Raw genomic sequence first — 18,380 nt, forward strand, 5'->3', positions numbered from 1 at the left:
AGAGTTGCTAAGGCATCTCATCAGCATTATAACAAAATGAAGTCATTCCAGGACCTACTGTTTTGGATCGCCTGGGGGAGTGTTTCTAACCTATTCTCCACTGTCCTCCTGAGGCTGATCTGTGTAAATAACAGATGGGTAGCTTAAATACCTCCTTTAATGATTCTAGGTAAGACTCTCAGTTGAGAACGATTGAAAGGAAAAGAACGATGAATTAGAGGCAGTCTCTTGTCAATTCCTACTAAAATATAGTAATTGCCTAATTCAGTTACCCCATCCTATTTCCATGATCTAATAGTTAATTATTTTAAATTCCAATTGATTTTTCTCTCCTAAAAATACCTAGACTTTGTCTACCTGTTTATTTTTAATGTCAACCATAGTCCAGGCAATGATCACCTCTCTCAGACAACTCTAATAACCAGTCTCCCTATATCAGTTGGTACTCTCTGTGCATCCCTACCCCCAGAGAGAGTTTGGAATTGGAAACCTGGTCAAGTCACTCCCCTGCTTAAAGCTCCTCAATGGGGTCATGTTTGTGTGCCAAACACTGTTTTTAGGTGATTTTTATATAATAATGCATCCTTATTATAATCCTATGAGTAGATGCTCCATAAATATTTTTAACTGCACGCATGCATGAAAGAATGAATGAGATGAGATGAAAACCCGAAGGCAAGGGTACCTTGCAATTCTACAATTGTATACTTTAGGAAATATTTGTTTACTTTGAAGGGTTTTATGATAGTGATTGGCATATACTGAGATCACACTTATAAATAATGTCAAAAATTTGAAGGAAGTTTTACCTAGGAAAGGTTTAAATCCTCAAAGCTTGGATAGTTCTCATAAGAAAATATGATTAATTGGATAAGAAAATGGTAGTAAAACAGCAATTTGAGAGTGTAGAGCTGAAGGCTATATTAGGAATATATGTGTGTGTTCTCATTCAGATATATGATTTAGATGATACCCACACTAAAGTTATTTCTCCTAGCCAGTTAGTACCCTGTGACAGCTTTTATTCAGATGGTGGCACATTTGATAGATGATTGGATAAAGATGTGATACACACACACACACAATGGACTATTACTCAGCCATAAGAAAAGATGAAATAATGTCATTTGCAATGACATGCATGGATCTTGAGATTATCATGCTAAATGAAATAAGTCAGACAGAAAAAGTCGAGAACCACGTGACTTCACTCATATGTGGGATATAAAACTGAAAGCAAGAAATGAACAAGACAAACAAATAATCTTATAGACACAGAGAACAGTGGTTAAGTGGGGAGAGGGGTGGTAGAAGAGGGTAAGGAAGTATGTGGTGATGAAAAATTTGACTTTGGGTGGTGAACACACAATGAAATATATAGATGATGTATTATAGAACTGTATACCTGAGACCTATATAATTTATTAACCAATGTCACCCCCAATAAATTTAAGAACAAATAAAATAAATAAGAACCACTGTTTCTGAACTATTCACTTTCTTAAATCTCATACTATAGTCAGAACGCATTACATAAATTGTCACTATAGTGTATAGATTTCTACAAGTGAAAGTGCTGAGTCAATCAGCATAGGAATTTAACTTTTATTAGGCAGAACTATATTACTTTCCAAAACAGAGAAAAATATTTACACTCCTACCAATGGTATACAATGTTCTTAATATAAATATTAAACCAACTCTCCTTTTTAAATGTTTTATTTGCTTAATTTTCCTATATGGATCATTCCATGGGGAAAGCATACTACCTACATTTATTTATAGCATGAACATTACTCATTGTAAGGTACGACAGACATGACTTTTTCATGTTTATCTTACAGAAAGGAGAAAACTGTACAGGTAAGTTTTCACAACAAAAGCAGTAAAGGGACGGCAGGAATATTTTATAAAATCACTCAGACTATAAATACATACTGTCAAATTCCCACAAAGACTAATGTTACTCTGAAAAAAGGCACATAATAAACAATTGTTTTTCATACTCATTGACTTCCAAAGGACATCTGAAATTTGGTTCAGTTTTCAAAAATAGCTCCCCATTTTTGATAAGACTAAAATGAGACTGAACCATTTCTCACTTCATTACAATTTTACTTTGACATATTAGGTAGATGATATTAACTTAGAAGGATCAGGGGGATTAATAGGTTGATGACCATAAATTACTGTGCAATGAACTATACTATGGCAATAAATATTTTTATTTAAACTTTAAGAGTTGATGTCAGGAAACCTATTTCATTATGTAAATCATTAAAAAATTAGTCATTCCTTTTCTGTATCAGAAATTCATAAAACTTTTTTCATACTGTTCGGCCGACTTTCTGCCTTTAGTTGACCTGATAGTGTGTTAGTCTTATTCTGAATCTAAATCCCTACATCTAAATCAGACATCAGAATCTATGTTTTGATCAAACAACAGCAATTTTTTAAATAATTTATCAGAGGTAACTGTGTTAAAAACATTTTACTTAAAATATACATCAAGAGAAACAAAAATAAACCTTGCTGAATTCTGATAACAGCTTTATTATCAATTTAGCAGTGAGGTGAGATGTCCAAATAAAGATCACTTTCCACTTTCTAATCCTTAGGAAGAAAACTAGTAGTAGTGAGAGGAAACTTTCTTTTCTGCTTACATGAATGAGGGGATACCTGCGGAACTCAGTAAAGATTAACTGTTAGACTATCCAGATGATAAAGAGTCTATGCTAAGGCTAACCTCTTGTATTAAGATACATTTAAGTCTTCTTTAGAACAAGATAAAGATTATAAACAATTAGTAAGCCAATAAATAAATAAAACTCATTAGTATGAGAAAGGAGGAGCTATACCTGTTCATTTTCAAAGGCAAGCAGATACCACAGTTTGGGACTGGGAAGGTATGATAATATATATCTTCCTCATTGACGTGATGAGAAGCCACCACAAATACATGCTCAATCAGAAGCTCCAAGTGGATTCCAACTGGAATTTGGTGTATCAATTGTAATTTTTAATTCCATACAGGGATACATGATTAAAAATTAATAAATCATTTACCCATTATTGATAAATTCATTAATAAAATCATTTACCCCTTTATGTGAGACCTGTGTCCATCTACCTGAGGCTGAAGAAATATTATTTTTTTGTTTTTAAGCTAATTCACATTCTACCCATACGTTTTAAAGGGGTTGCTAGTCTTTCCAACCATTAAAATGAAGTAAAAAAACTTTGAAACGCTGCTGCCACATATATTAATTGATCTGTTCAATCACTGAATCTTAATTCATTTGGGCATTCTTTAGTCTATCTGACCATCTATCCATTTCTCTGTCCATCTATCCCATAATGTGTGCACCATTAGACTTAAATGAGCTTTGAAACCTGCAGCTTGCCATTAGAACACGTTTCACTGTCTTCTACCATTCCCTTTCCACTTTCTCATCCTTAGGAAGAAAACTAGTAGTAGTGAGAGGAAACTTTCTTTTCTGCTTACATGAATGAGGGGATACCTGCGGAACTCAGTAAAGATTAACTGTTAGAATATCCAGATGATAATCAACTATATCACACATGTACATCATGGAAAAGTTTAATTACTGGTTAAAGTTATTTATTTCAGCTAGAATGTAGATGTTACTGAGTCACGTATGACCTAAAATAGTTCTACAGTATTTCTGTATCAATTAGATTCTGTATCAATCTACAGTATTTCTGTATCAATCTACAGTATTTCTGTATCAATCTACAGTATTTCTGTATCAATCTACAGTATTTCTGTATCAATTAGATTCTGTATCAATCCCTACATTAATTTCAAGAAAAACACCACCAAAACTGTGTCTAGCAACTCACATTTCCTTAAGCAGTTCCACCTTCGTATCTTCACATATCTTTTCCTTTGCCTGGTGGTCCCTCCCTAGCACCTTTCCCATTTTCTTACCTTTTCCATAAGCAAGCTTGTACTCATCTCTCAAATTTCAGAAAAGTTAAAAGCAAACAATGACATTTTCAGAGTTAGCATTTTTAGAAAGGGAACCATAACGAAATCTCACCTGTATCTTGTGCAGGTAGCATTTTGACCTGATGGAGCTACTGGTTTAAAAGTGATGCGTGGGGAAACCTGGGCTGATAGCAGAAATCCCAAAGCAAGAATAACGAGTGCTATGGTGGTACCTAAAACAAAACAAAACAAAACAAAACAAAAAAACATTTTACATCAAAGAATAGTTGACAACATTCTTCCAAAGTAGACTGGGTTTGGCAAGACATAGCTCTGAAAAATACTTTGATCTATCTTCAATGGATTACAAAAATGCTCCTAATAACAAATTATCAGAAAAACTCACTAGCACATTCATTGTAAGACATGACAAGAGTGAGATTCCAAGCAAATACATTTGCTAGGCAAGCAGTAGATTGGTAATGATTTAAAACAAAACAAAACAAAACAAAACAAAATGCTTGTATTTCTGACAGTCTCAAAATCAATTAGCGCAACCAACATTATCGAATGCCTAACATGTCAGGAAGATGCAAGGCAACAGATTTACACAAGTGTTCTTTCATTGCCAAGAAAATGTTCTACTGACATTTGATCATGTAAGACCCAAATCAGTAAACTAAAAAGTAACAAATTGAATATTTCAAAAGTAGTTGAAATAGCATTTCTTACTAAAGAGGAGCAGGATTTTTAAAAGACTTTAAGATGCCAGAAGTGATATAACACATGTAGTCATTATCTTTCCCGTTGGTACTTGGAATATTTGTTTTTGATTTTAAGGCGTAGGAATGGTGATTAAGTATATCACTTAAAAGACTCATTTTTGAGTCCCTTAGAGACATCTGATGGTAAATAAGGAAGTTTTCCAATTTCTGACTATTGTTGCAGCCATGCAACAATAAATAAAAATGGTCATGCTCTACTTTGTTTTTTTTTGACAGATATTTTACGTAAAATGTTTTTAAAACAGTTATTGCTGACAAATTATTTTAAAAAAATTGCTGTTGTTTGAGCAACATAGAATACTCTCTCGATTTAACGTCTGATTTAGATGTAGGGATTTAGATTCAGAATAAGACTGATACACCGTCAGGTCAACTAAAGGCAGAGTATGAAAAAAGTTTTATAAATTTATGATACAGGAAAGGAATGACTAAGTTTTTAATGATTTACATAATGACATAGGTTTCCTGACATTAACTTTTAAAGTTTAAATAAAAATATTTATTGCCGTAGTATAGCTCATTGCACAGCAATTTAAGATCATCAATCAATTGATACTCCTGATCCTTCTAAGTTATCATATCTACCAAATAATGTTCTCCACAGGAAGTGAAGTGTGTTGGATAAATAGCATTCTCAAAAATATCTGATGTAATAAGTTACATTAACCTGGTACAGGGCTGAGATTATTAGTAAATACTTAGAAAAAACGATTCCCTTCCCACGACTCTAATAGAACACACGCTGTGTGTATAAATATCACCCGTGGAATCTGTTTATAGTGCATAAGCTCCATATCCCAACTGAAGCAATCCTAATTTAGAAGATCTGGGGTAGGACACAAGAATCCACCTTTTAAAATAAGTACCCCTAGTAATCCTGATGGAGACAGGCTAGAAGTGATGTTTTCAGAAATATTCCACTACCAAAATATCTGGAGGAAAATAACACAGTGTGTCTGGCTTTCTTATTTATAAGCCATAAAGTTACATAGATATAAACCTTCTTCTGTTAAAAGAATCAAGAGGTTGTCATTAAATTTGTAATATTTACAAGGAAGACCAGTTCTCTAAGCAAGCTTTGAAAATATCCTAAGTCAGAACACCACAAAATGTCCCATATTTAAAATTATTCATGGACGATATACTTTATATTTCTTTGTATAAAGAGTTTCTTTGTCCAGGTCTAGTTAAATATAGTTTATTTGTAACGATTTTTAAAGAATGAATACCTATTCAAAAATTATTTTGATATGTTTTCCCACTATTTTTAACCCACTATAATAAAATAAATCATAATAAAAACATAAAATAGGGAGCAAAACTGAATCAGAGGTTTAAAAATTCTAGGCTAATTTAAGAAATTTAAATAGAACAGTGGTCTAATACTAAGCTCTATTAGAATATCAAATATATATCTACATACAAATGAATAAAATAAAAACATTGATATAAAACTATGACTAACCCAGAATCAACTGGTATCAGAAAGGGACATAAACATCTATTACGTGGGTCATGTTGGAGTAATACGCCACATCCAACCAACCAAGGATAGAAAATAGTTGGGGGAAAAAGCTACATTGTTGCTGATGTGTACTACGTAGTTAGGGCTTCAATAGTTCTGTAATGAACATGTACAGATTCTTTTTCGAGTCACTGTTCCCTAAACAATAGAGTATAACAAGTATTTACGTAGCATTTACATTGTATTAGGTATTGTAAGTAATCTAGAGATGATTTAAGGAGAATGCGCATAGGTTATATGCAAATACTATGCCATTTTATAGAAGAGACTTGAGCATCTGCAGATTTTGGTATCAGCTGGGGGGTCCTGGATACAATCCCCTATGGATACGGAGGGATGATTGTACACTAAAACGGCTGTTTTGCAATATGTTTTCTTCTGAAGGTGTAAATGTCCATTGGTCATTATGTTCTAGTGTGACTTTGTTGATCACAGTTAAAAACCAGAACTGCATATTTGTACAGGTAAAGAGGAAGTCTATGAGAAAAAACACCAGGCCTTTTACCTCCTAAACCAATGTAATATCTATATCATCATTTTAATTGGCCATATCACAAGGAAATCAGGTGCCTACTTGATGGAAGATCTCTCTCAAGCTGGAGGCATCACCGTGTGGTATGGTTGTGGATGGAGCTGGGGTATTGGTGGTTTTGGTTGAAAAGAGAACATGGCAGGAAAGTAAAATGCCTACAGGTTGCTCATAAGCAGCAGTCACTGAAACCCCTTGGTCTCTGCCCCCAAATAACTGTCTTAATACTTTCTCTTAATAGTCAGGGGAGGCTCTGGAAATCATTCAGGGTGAGGGCCTACACTGAGCGGTGAAACATGACATCAGCTGGAAGTGGTCAGGAGAGTTCCTGTATTCTGATTATGCAAATTGACTTCACATTATAGTTAAAACAACAACAAAAATCACTCTTTGGCAAAAATAATGCTGTAATAACTAAAATGCCCTGGGCACTTTACTGTCTGGGTCAGTCAGTGTTTTAAATGCTATACGTGTATAAATGGGTTTAGTTCTCATTACAAGCCTATAAGGTAGGGACTATAGTTAATCCCTGTTTACAGATGAGAAAATGGAACCTTCTTCAGAGTCACACAATTCAAACCTAAACAGTCTGGCTCCATAATGCCTCAAAATCCTGCAGAATCGATGAGAAAGTATTAAAATGCAACAAATGAAGGAAAAGAGGCTGCTAGAAAAGGCTTTTCTCTGGATCTCAAAATCACAGATTCCCCAGATCTCAAAAGTCAAATCCCAAATTTAAGATCTGAAATGCTACTTTGAAAACAGAGCTTTTAAGGTAATAATCGAGGCCCTGTCAAAAACGAAGGATATCCATTTAAAAAAAAAAATTTAAGTGGCTATTACCTCTTCTTAGAGTTGACCTGAACCTCAGGGGTATAAGCAAATTCAATTTCCAACCAACTGTAGAAATTTATTTTTAGCGTATAACTACTTAATTGTCATCAATACTTTTTGTTTGTTTTGTTTTTGAGAATTTACCATTGTAAGGAAGCAGTCCAATTCATTTTTGGATAACTCTGATTATTAAGAATATTGTTCTTACATTCAATAAAAATCTATGTCCTCTTAACAGCTACCATATGCTATAGAATAAGATACCTTTAGATCTCCCCTTAGACTTTCTTCCTAGGCTAAACACTTCTGGTTTCTGTAACAGGTTTATAAATGTATGTTTTTAAACCGTCACTTTTACTCACTTTCCCTCCCACTTCCCTGTATAACGTGGCTCTTAGCCAGACAATCTTCCCCTCAGCTTTTCCTCAGTGTTGACACTGCAGTTCAACGTACATTACTGGATTCAAGGTCTTCCATGGCTTAGGCAAGAACAGAGGGTGGAAGCATTCCACCCTTCCTTCTGGAGTTAGGGGTGGGAGAGAGCTTGTGTTCTTAATGACTGAGTATGAAACTCAGAATGTATTTTCTCATCCAATCTGGGACAAGGGCCTAAAGCAGTTCTACTAGATTAATGTTTTAGGCATAATTTGGTTAAAATAGAATATAGTTAATGCTGGGATGGAAACTAAATTTTAATAGAAAAATGTATCCTCACTCTAAGTAAACTTATAAAGGAGCTATTAGAGGACAGCCAATTGATAAGGAATCTGCTTGTACATATGAAAAAGATTAGGAAATTATATTATGCAATCATGTGAAGACACTAGCAAAGATGGTCTCTTCTGTTAAGTGAAACAGCCCTTGTGCTACAGAGAAATGATAAATGAAATGGGCAGCATTTAAAGACAAAAGATACTTGAAAGCGAGAAAGGTTTTATCTTATTTAGCTATCATAGAATACAAACTTAATGAACCAGAATTTATCCTAGAATTTAGGCCTGGTTCATACACAAAAAGAGTTTGTCCATGCTTTGTGAAGAAATTATATGGTTCTAATATTCCACCGTTGTAGAGTTTTGATACAAAATGTTCCAGATTTACTTCCATATTATTCTAAACTTAAAAATAAAACATGTTAAAAAGTGAGTTTATGAATACCAAGTTTTTCTTCCAACCAAGGAGGAACAAAAAGATTTTATTCCTGTCACTTTTGTACTTTTGAGCAAAACTCAAAATAATAACTCAAAATGTTACCCTCGGTAGATTCAAATTGTTCTTAACAATTCTAATGATTAGTCACATTCTAGTTTCTAGTTACAAATCATAACATTCACCAAGTTCTTTTTAATAAGCTTTTTGTCTAGGGGAATTCTATTGTTTGGTGAAAAACACGCTATCAGAAGGTATTGGTATTGTACTTGGAAAGTTAACGGGTCATCATTAGAGAAAATTTTATCATTGAATTCCTCATCCAGCCACATACCTGCTAAACTACCGAAGGTAAGCTTTCTGCGGCCCACTTTCTCAACAAGCCAGACTCCCACAAGTGTGAAAATGAAATTTGTGAAAGCTGTAACTGAAGCCAGCCATATTGCAAGTCTATCATCTTCAACACCAGACATCTGCAGAATGGTTGCACTGTAGTACCTGTGAGGCAAGAATAAAACAATTGTTGCTGATAGTTACTCAAAGAAACAGACTTATTCGTAAAGAAAAATACCTACCTGACCTCAAAAAACCATGTGTAGCTCCAGTAATAACATCAAGTTAATGTGGGAATTAATGCAAACTGTTTAAAGGATCACGATAAAAAGACTGTTCAGATAAATTTATTTTGAACTTTATATAATCAAGACAAGACACTCAAGCAAGTGGAGAGAGGGCCGCAGGCTTCAAAAGTAAAATGTACCCCACAAGTAGGGACAAGGGCAGCTGGTAATTTCACTAAAACTATCAAGGATAAGCTCCAATCCCTGGAATAAATTAGGAGTCATCAAACACTGTGCAATGATGTACTTATAAGAGAAAAGAGACTCGCTGCATATAATAAGGAAAGTGAGATATAATGGCAAAAATCTGGTACAAACAAGTAAGGAATCTCTTGGAAGAGGACACACGGAGTAAGAAGAATGTGTCAATTTATCTGGCATCCCAGAAGGAGATGAAAAACTGACATGATGGACATGAGAATGGTTTTGTGCTTCCTAGAGAAGTGTACTCTTTGGTAAGTCTCTAGCATGATCTGCATGAGTAGGTGCTGGGCATAGTTTTTTCCCGCCCCCTCCCCCACCCCAAATGACTTTGCTGGAGACTGGCTCTTAAAAAACCACAATGCCAATTTGTTGATGCACAATGGGAGGTACATCTGGCATGTTTAAAGATGACAGGTTTCTCACAGATCATTTCTTTTCTGGTGAAAATATCAAAGGCTATATAAGATTACTGTACAGCTGCCCTTAAAACCAAGGCAGCAAAATACTCCTGATGAATCACCTATCAAGTGTGATAGAAATCAAATCCTAACGACACATTCTGAACCATGGCTCTGCCTAGCTTTTCCAGCCATTCTAAAACAAGTTAGCTTTACCCTAATCCAACAGTGGGCAGTCAAGCAATGTGTTCAATCATGCTGCATATTTCCATAGTTTGGATATTTATCAACATTTTCATAATATTTCAAGAATAAAATTTGTTTTAAATACATTGAAGTCTCATTGATTCATCGATGGCTTCTGTCCACCATTTTCTAAAGGATGATTTTATATAAAATAGTAACACCAACATGGGTTCATGCATATTAACAAAAAGTTTTTATTTTTGAAAGTAGTAAACCAAACTTATGAACTACTATGCAGCATGAAGGATGTGTTGTACTAATCACACTAAAAATTATGCCAACCATTTTAAGATTTTGAATTCTGACAGCTGTTATAAAAGAGAAATTCCCAGTGGAACTACTCCCATCATCATGATTTTGTGAACGCTCTGCAGTCAGATTGAAACGTAATAATAAAATATGATAACAATTCTGAGTAGTGCTTTACAGTTTCCAAGTTTTATATGATCTCATGTATATGAGCTCATATGTATGTATGATCTCATTTTCATAAAGACCTAGGTATCAAGGTCAAACCTATATGTAATCACTGAGAAACTGACATAAATACCAAATCTAGAAAGGAAGAAAACAGAAATGTTTAGAGAAAACTGAAATATTTAAAGCCCCCAAAATTTGTACTTGTCATGCTATTCTATTAAATTACAGTCTTCTCAATGTTTTAAGGATAGAAAAATACATTGCACAAAATAATTCTTCCAAATAGAGCCATAAAAAAATTATAAATAAAACAGATTATTGCAATGTTTTCATTTTCAATACAATAAAATCACAAAATCGAAAGTGTTAAGGGATAGAAAGAGGAGTGGTATCAAACAAAATAAATTGGACAGTGTCAGAGATTTAATTAAAATACATAAAGTTCCTTACTTATATAAGGACATTTCTTTTATGGTACTTAAGTTTTAGAGGCAGAGTGTAACCAAAGACTGGCCTGGGAGTCAGAAACCTGCATTTTCATGGCATCTCTGTGGTGTGTTCGCCAGGTCAAGTAACGGAATCATTCATTCACTTAATATTTATTTATTGTGTACCTACTATATAAGCTGTGTGAAATACTAAGATCCCATAGATATGTTACTAGACCCAGTTGTTGCCCTTAAGAAGCTCACAGTTTAGCATAAGAGGAACAAATGGAAATAATTTTAATATCGCAAGGTATACATATCACCATGTGGCATAAAGGACAAACAAAACAACTTTATTTGATGTGGTGAGTTTCTTGATTTTCCAGGAAATTAACATTTGACTTTCTTGAAGAATTCATAGGGGTTTGCCAGCAGGTATGATCTGGCAGGATACAAGGGGTAAAGGAAATAAAACGCATGAAGGAGAAAAGTGCAAAATAGTAAGCTGGGCTCATAGACTGTGAGAACCCTACTTTGGCTGAACATAAGGTGCAGAAAAAAGAGAAGTGTGGCGTAAGACAGCAGCAGAAGCTTCTGTTGCAGAGAGATTTTGACTGCCATCCTACATGTTTGAGCTTTTATCTGTAGGCAGTGGAAATCATAAAATGGACTTGAAAGAGAAATAACAATTAAATGTGTTCTATGAAAAGATCACTCTAATGATGGCCACATGGGCAGACTGGAAGGGGAACGAAACAAAGGTATTATTGGAGAAGCGTTTTATTGCAGGTCATACTGCCAACAGGTACTGGAAGATTTTCTGTATTAATGGGAAAACAGTGAGAACAGGGGCTGAAATTCCATGGCCTTGTATCTCCTTGTCAGCAAGAGTTGCAACTTCCACCCACACTAAATCTTTTCCAGGATGGAATGCCCTGAGTTTCATCCTCATTTTCTTTTCTTGAACACTGCTAAATATGTTGGTTTTTATTGCTGTCATAACACATGACCACAAGTTAAGTGGCTTAAATCAACACAAATTTATTCTCTAACCGTTCTGTAGGTCAGAAATCTGACCTGAGTGTCACTGGATATCAAAAATCCAAGGTGTCAGTCAGCAGGGTCTTCCTTTCCGGAGGCTCTGGGATATAGGTTTCCTTGCCTTCTCTGGGATTTGGAAGTCTCCTGAATTCACTGGCATGTGGGGCCCTCTTCTTCAATCTTTAAAGCCAATAAAGGAGAGTCAAGTTCCTCTCATGTCACTTTACTCTGCCATCCTCTTCTGCCTCCCTGAGCTACATTTAAGGACCTTTGTGATCACATTGGGCCAACCCACATAACGAGCATAATCTCCTATTTTTAGGTAAATGGATTAGCAGATTTAATCCAATCTGCAACCATAATTTCTCTTTCTTATGTAATGTAACATCTTCATGGGTTGTGGGGATTACAACATGTATTTTTGGGATGGAAGGAATTATTCTGCCTATCACATTAAGGTGCTAATAAGCAATAAAATAAGCACAAGGCCAATAGTTAGAATGAGCAGATAAGAAATAAAGGCAAGGGCATTCATTTAAAGGGTAATCAGTTCCAGAAAAATTCAGGCAATAATTATATTCTTTCATGTGGGCAGGGAATGACATATCTGGGTCAGAATAATTCACGAATCTAGTTTTTAAAAGTTAGGTTATGGAGTGGTGAAAAGATACATTTAACGTGCATTTTAAAATGTGTGACTTCCAGTGTTTTCATAAATGATCTATCAGGCCAACCATTTATGTACTGGGCTACCAGTGTATTTACAATGTTCTAAGCCTTTATGTAGTAGTTTGAATTTTCAAGGGACTGGGTATTCATTCTAAAGTTACACAAAGCACAAGAGAGTCTTCTTCATAAAAGAACAATATGAACAACAGAAAGAGGCTTTCTTTCCTTTTTAGACTCAAAGTAGGGATGCCTCTCTTTTCAAAATCATTCTATAATACCCATCAGACAAGCTATCATCTTCTTCAAAGACTCCCTGGACAACCTCTGGTCATCTCACACGTACCGTCTCGTTCCCAGAGTGAAGTTCAAAGGCCTGATGGCAGTGTGTTCTCACAGAACGCCAACTTCACAACTTTCTGTGGACATCTAAGAGCAAAACAAATCTCTTGAGGTAGATCTCTTGAGGTGCATTGCTACCTCAAGAGATTATGTGAGACCCAGCTTCCAGTCCTGAATTTTAAATCTGAATAAAACAAAATAGCTCTAGAAAATATACAGGATTTGGTAATAGCAAGCTGTTCTAACGATGACTTTTAATTAGCAATACAAGAATAAACACGAGCACTTTATATGCCTGGAAAAATACCTATTTTATGTTCCTATTTGAACAGTGCATTTCCGAGGAATTTCTGAAAAAGTTATTTTAATTATTTTTCAGCTTCTTGAAGCCAGAGCCTGTCTTTTTTCACTATTGCCAGGGTAACAGAGTTAATTGAACAGCAAGAAGTAGGCCTCAATTATTGTTTGTTGAATTTATTTACCACCAACTTACAAAAAGGAATTAAGAATATTTATTTGAAAACACATGACAGAATTTCCAAAACAAAAATTAAAGACTGATAAGACAGAGTAAGAAGGCAGAAGTTGAAGATAATTATACGAAAACTTTAGCTGCATACTCACTACAAGCTAGCTCTAAAATTCCTGGCAGCCACGGTAAAATCATAAATGATAGTTTTGTCTGTCTTACAAAACAAAACTTACCAGTTCATAATACAGACAAACTTTTTCTGGCATGAAACTCTAAAGACTTTAATTTCATGAATGAAAGAGACATAGAATATACTCTTCCTGACACCGAGAGCCAGTCTAAATAAGACAAATTAAAAGATGAAATTTAGTCATAATTATTTTAATTCATGTGGCACAAGGTGATATTTTCTGGCAGAGTTGCAGATAGCTTCCAAATTAGTCATCTACAAACCTTGTCTTCCTCAACGGTCTTAGGGGTCATGTTCATACGTGGGATAAAGAACAAGTGAAATGAGAAGACTAGAACTTAGTTGACTGACTATAAGCCCTGAAAGAGTCCCATTGTCTAAGATATGTTGTTTGGCTCTTTTAGTTCTTAGTATTATCAGTATATTTATTTGTATCATACGCCAAAGTACATTGATTATAGATTTAAAGTCATTTTAATAAAAGATGTTCTTTTAACTGAAAAAAATATATTTTCCTCTTGGGATGGTGTTTATACAGTCAAAAACATGGATAACTATGGAAACTACACCAACAGCTTTAAGAGAAAAATGTTTCACCCAAATACAAAGGTCTTAAAAATGGTTTCAAAAAATGATTAAAATTTTGCAATCTATTCTATGTATTTTATACATTCAGAAATCTTTGTATTAGATGCAAGCCATAGAGCAAAAAACTAAATGTTAGAAGAAAAGTAGAAATCATATTTCATGTATATTATCCATGTATTTTGTCCTAACATAGTAGTTGCTTTTATCATACTACCATTCTTAAATCAAGCAATGATCCAAAAATCATACTAATCTTCAGAAAACCGACCATTTTCATAAGTTAAATAATTTCATTAATCTTTTGGAAAGAATACAGTAAAAATGTGCCAAAGGAATTTAAAAGGGATTTCTACAGATCCTCAGTGTTGCCGATGTGACCTATTCTTCATCTCAGAGGCCTGTCCCCTCACCCTGGCTTCATACCTCTGGAAACCTCAGGAGAAATCTCGCCCCACCCAGCCCAATTGATCACTGACCTTCCTCTATGCATCACTATTCTTCCACTATGCAACAATGATAGAAGCTCTCTAATCTGACCTCCGACTCATCAATTTGCCAGATTAACCTATTCTTTCTATAAAACATACACCAATAGGATATTGGATATTCAGGAGTTCATGCTGGCTCTTGTCTCCCATTTGCTGAATTCTAGATACATCAAATCAGGTGTGTTTGTTCCCAAAGCTGTTTATGTTTGTCAATGCAATTATGTAATTTAACCAAATAATACAAAGATCAGTAGAACACAAGATTCTAAGCGAGAGTTGTATTAAAAACAGAACTGTACACTTTGAAAAGAGTAAATAAAGGTAAATTATGAAAAAAATTATGTAGGCAACACAATCATAAAAAAGTTAGGGATAAAATGTAAAAACATCTAGAAAGATTCTACCCTTGGGTTTTATCAAGTGTTTTTTAGTTCTTGTTCTACTTGAAAGGAACTAAATGTGGAATTCATAGATGGCATTCCTCAGTGTGGTTTATGCAGGAAAAATAATTTGGAAGTTCAAGCAGTGGATATGATCAATTACTATATAACTAAAAATAAAGGGCTGAAGGGATATAATGCATCATTTTCTCATAACTGTCATTTTCAGTTAACTACACAAGTGCTGATCCTAATCACGTCAGCTAAGAGGGCTTTCCCGTTGCCTCATCATGTCTCACGTACTTGCTTATTGCTTATTTCAGTAACAAGTAAGAATCCATGACTTTCAGGTCACCCATTTCCACCTGGTCTTTTACTTCCATACTAACCCTTGATTCACTAATATGACTCAATCTTCTTGGCCCAGCCCTCCCATACTCTTTCCTGGTGCCTTGTGCTCTAAGTCTGGACATGAGGGCACTACCTTAGTTCAGTTTGGATTTAGAGTCCAAGCTATTTTTCTCTCCTATCCTATATATCTGAGGAAGGGGAGAGGAAGACGAGGGGAAAGAAATGAGCTAGATTACACCAACCTCTAACCCTCCTGTAGCGGTCTGCCTGCTTTCTTGTCACTCCTCATGCAATGGCGATTTCAGTACCTGCCTCACAATTTTTTTCTCCACTCCTATCCATGTCATGATTCTTGGTGAGAGTAGCACCAGTATGGATGATCCCATTCAACAAGTGAGTTTCTTAATTGCTCCACTTCTAAAATCCTCCAAGTATCCTAGTCTCGGACAGCACTGCCTACCCTCATGGCTCACTTTCTTGAATTCCTCCACTCACACAATTCTTCACTTCATGGAGATACATACACTCTATATACACCATATATATACTCTACTTCTTTTTAGTTATCCATCATCATCATTTCTTCCCCTTTTCCATAACTGTACTTACTGCCTTAAGTAGTTTAGAGTTCCCAAACCACTGGTTGTCAGGTTAGTATATTACAGAATCACCTGGAGGTCCTATTAAAACACAGATTGCTAAGCCCCACCCCTGGGCCTCTGATTCTGGGACCATGAATTTGCATTTCCACCAAGTTTCCAGGTGATACTGACACTACTTTGAAAATCCACTTCCCCAAACCATTAGAATTACTTTCTTTTCACCACTCTCAAATTCCCTGGCCTGTTTCCCCTTTGTCGTATTCATGTCATAAACTCCAACTCTGCTTACCTATATCCAGTTATTCTTCCCCTCTGCACTTCACTTACACCTAGCCGCTAAAAGGTTCTAGACAAAAACACACAAATTGACCACATGTGAAAGATGCACCCTCTACAACTCTCCAAAGGATGAGTTCATAGTATCTCCCTTCTTTCCACTTCCCAAACTATCCCGCCTCTGGTAAAATCTTGCCTAATACTTCCTGAGGAAAGTATGAGCAATCAGAGTGTTGCTCCCTCATCTCACCACCACCAAATCTACCAGCCTACCTACCTGATCAATTCTACATTAATTCACGGAAAATCAATCAGCACTCAAACACTTTTTTCTAAATTCTTTCTTCAACGTTTGCTGCTGGAATTTATGAATCTTTCCTTCTGCTTTTCCTCAGCAATTTACCTGTACCTCTCTTATAATACCCTTTCCCTCTGGTAATACTTACTTAAATACACATCATATCTCCCCTACTAGACTATACACTCTCCCCAAAACAGTCTACGTATGATGCACCTTTGCCACCACCAAAGCAGGCTCCTATTTGTTTTATTCAGTCACTTAGTAAATGCTTATATAAATGAATTAATAGATGGAATGACTTCTATCTCTCTCTTTTTTGCCTTATTTTAAAATTCATATTAAGATACAATTCACATACCATAAAACTTACCTTTTTAAAGAGTATAATTCAGTGGTTTTTAGTCTATGTGACTAAATTTTAATCTCTTAAATAATTATAATAGCTAATATTCAAAATAAATTATTCAAACAATTCAGTGGGTTTAAAGAAATAAAAAAAGTTTCTCGAGTAGGGTGAGAGGGAAGCGTAGAGGTTGTGTTTTGAATGGTTTAGTTTCAACACACTCCTCACCACCATGATTTCCTGATTCAGTTGCATCCTTTGTACCCCACTGGCCAGTTTTCAGTTCCCAGGTACCCTCAAGGCTGGGGAAGAGAGCATTAAAAAAAAAAAAAGATTGTATATGACTTGTGAGTATTTTTACCCAAACAATGATACAAACTAGTGTTGTTTCCATCATTTATTGTCCCTCTAGTTTCAAGTGGTGCCATCTAATGCCTCATTAAAGCAAACAAGAGGAAAAAAGGTGACAGTCTATTTAAAATTCCTCTCAGGAGGCTTCAGAGCCTGAGTGAGAAAAAAGGGCAGGTCCTGGCATTTAATTTACGAAAAACACTGCTCTCGGATCTGACTATGAAAACGGAACAAAATAGTATTTTATTTTAAAATGCAATGGACTCAAAGGTTTGTTTGTAAGCAAAAGTTTGCAAGAACTTTCATTCTAATAAAAGCAACATTTTAGAGCATGGTCACACAAAAGTGTGATTATGCAAAGATATGTAGCTTTATGCACATTATTTATAACTCTGAGTCGCTGTGGAATCAGGCTGGAAAAAATAGATCAAGTGCATGCAGGATGAAGTGAAAAAAGCAAAGTGCAAAATTATGTGAAGGGTAGAACTTCAACTATTAAAATCAACCACAGAAAAATAAGATAAACAAATACACTAAAATGTTAAGATACACTATATCTAGGTGGTGGAATTTAGGTGCCTTTTCTTCTTTTTATGTTTCCATTTTCTATAATAAGCCTATGTTATTTAAAAGTGTTGTTTAAAGTATTAAAGTTTTATAGATTAGAACATGTCACACATTGTGTTCAGGCAGCATAAGCCTCCAACTCTGTGAACTAAGTACAATATTATTTAAAAAAACAAACAAGATTTAATAATCATAAGGAATATGTTTGTCTTCAGAGAAAGAAACTTTTAACTTATTTTTTTCTTTGCCAAACTCAGTATTTTCTTAAATGAAATAATCCATGCCATTTACCTCTTGGTACCCAAAACACTGCAAAGAAGACACTGGAATAC

The 18,380-nt window shown here is 35.0% G+C and overlaps 1 protein-coding gene across 1 annotated transcript in view; it reads right to left on the minus strand.

Annotated features, from left to right (window-relative positions):
• The window catches only part of SLC2A13 (solute carrier family 2 member 13), a 309,333-nt gene that overhangs the window by 86,198 nt on the left and 204,755 nt on the right, over positions 1 to 18,380 (minus strand). Inside the window, exons 5-6 of the mRNA XM_019736318.3 lie at positions 9,109 to 9,272; positions 4,065 to 4,185 (exon numbers count right to left, since the gene is read on the minus strand). Coding sequence (XP_019591877.2) covers positions 4,065 to 4,185; positions 9,109 to 9,272 — 285 coding nt within the window. The remainder of the gene's footprint in view (positions 1 to 4,064; positions 4,186 to 9,108; positions 9,273 to 18,380) is intronic.

The sequence above is a fragment of the Rhinolophus sinicus genome, chromosome 1 (assembly GCF_057876585.1).
Source record: "Rhinolophus sinicus isolate RSI-liver-muscle chromosome 1, RSI-T2T, whole genome shotgun sequence".
Taxonomy (NCBI): Eukaryota; Metazoa; Chordata; class Mammalia; order Chiroptera; family Rhinolophidae; genus Rhinolophus; species Rhinolophus sinicus.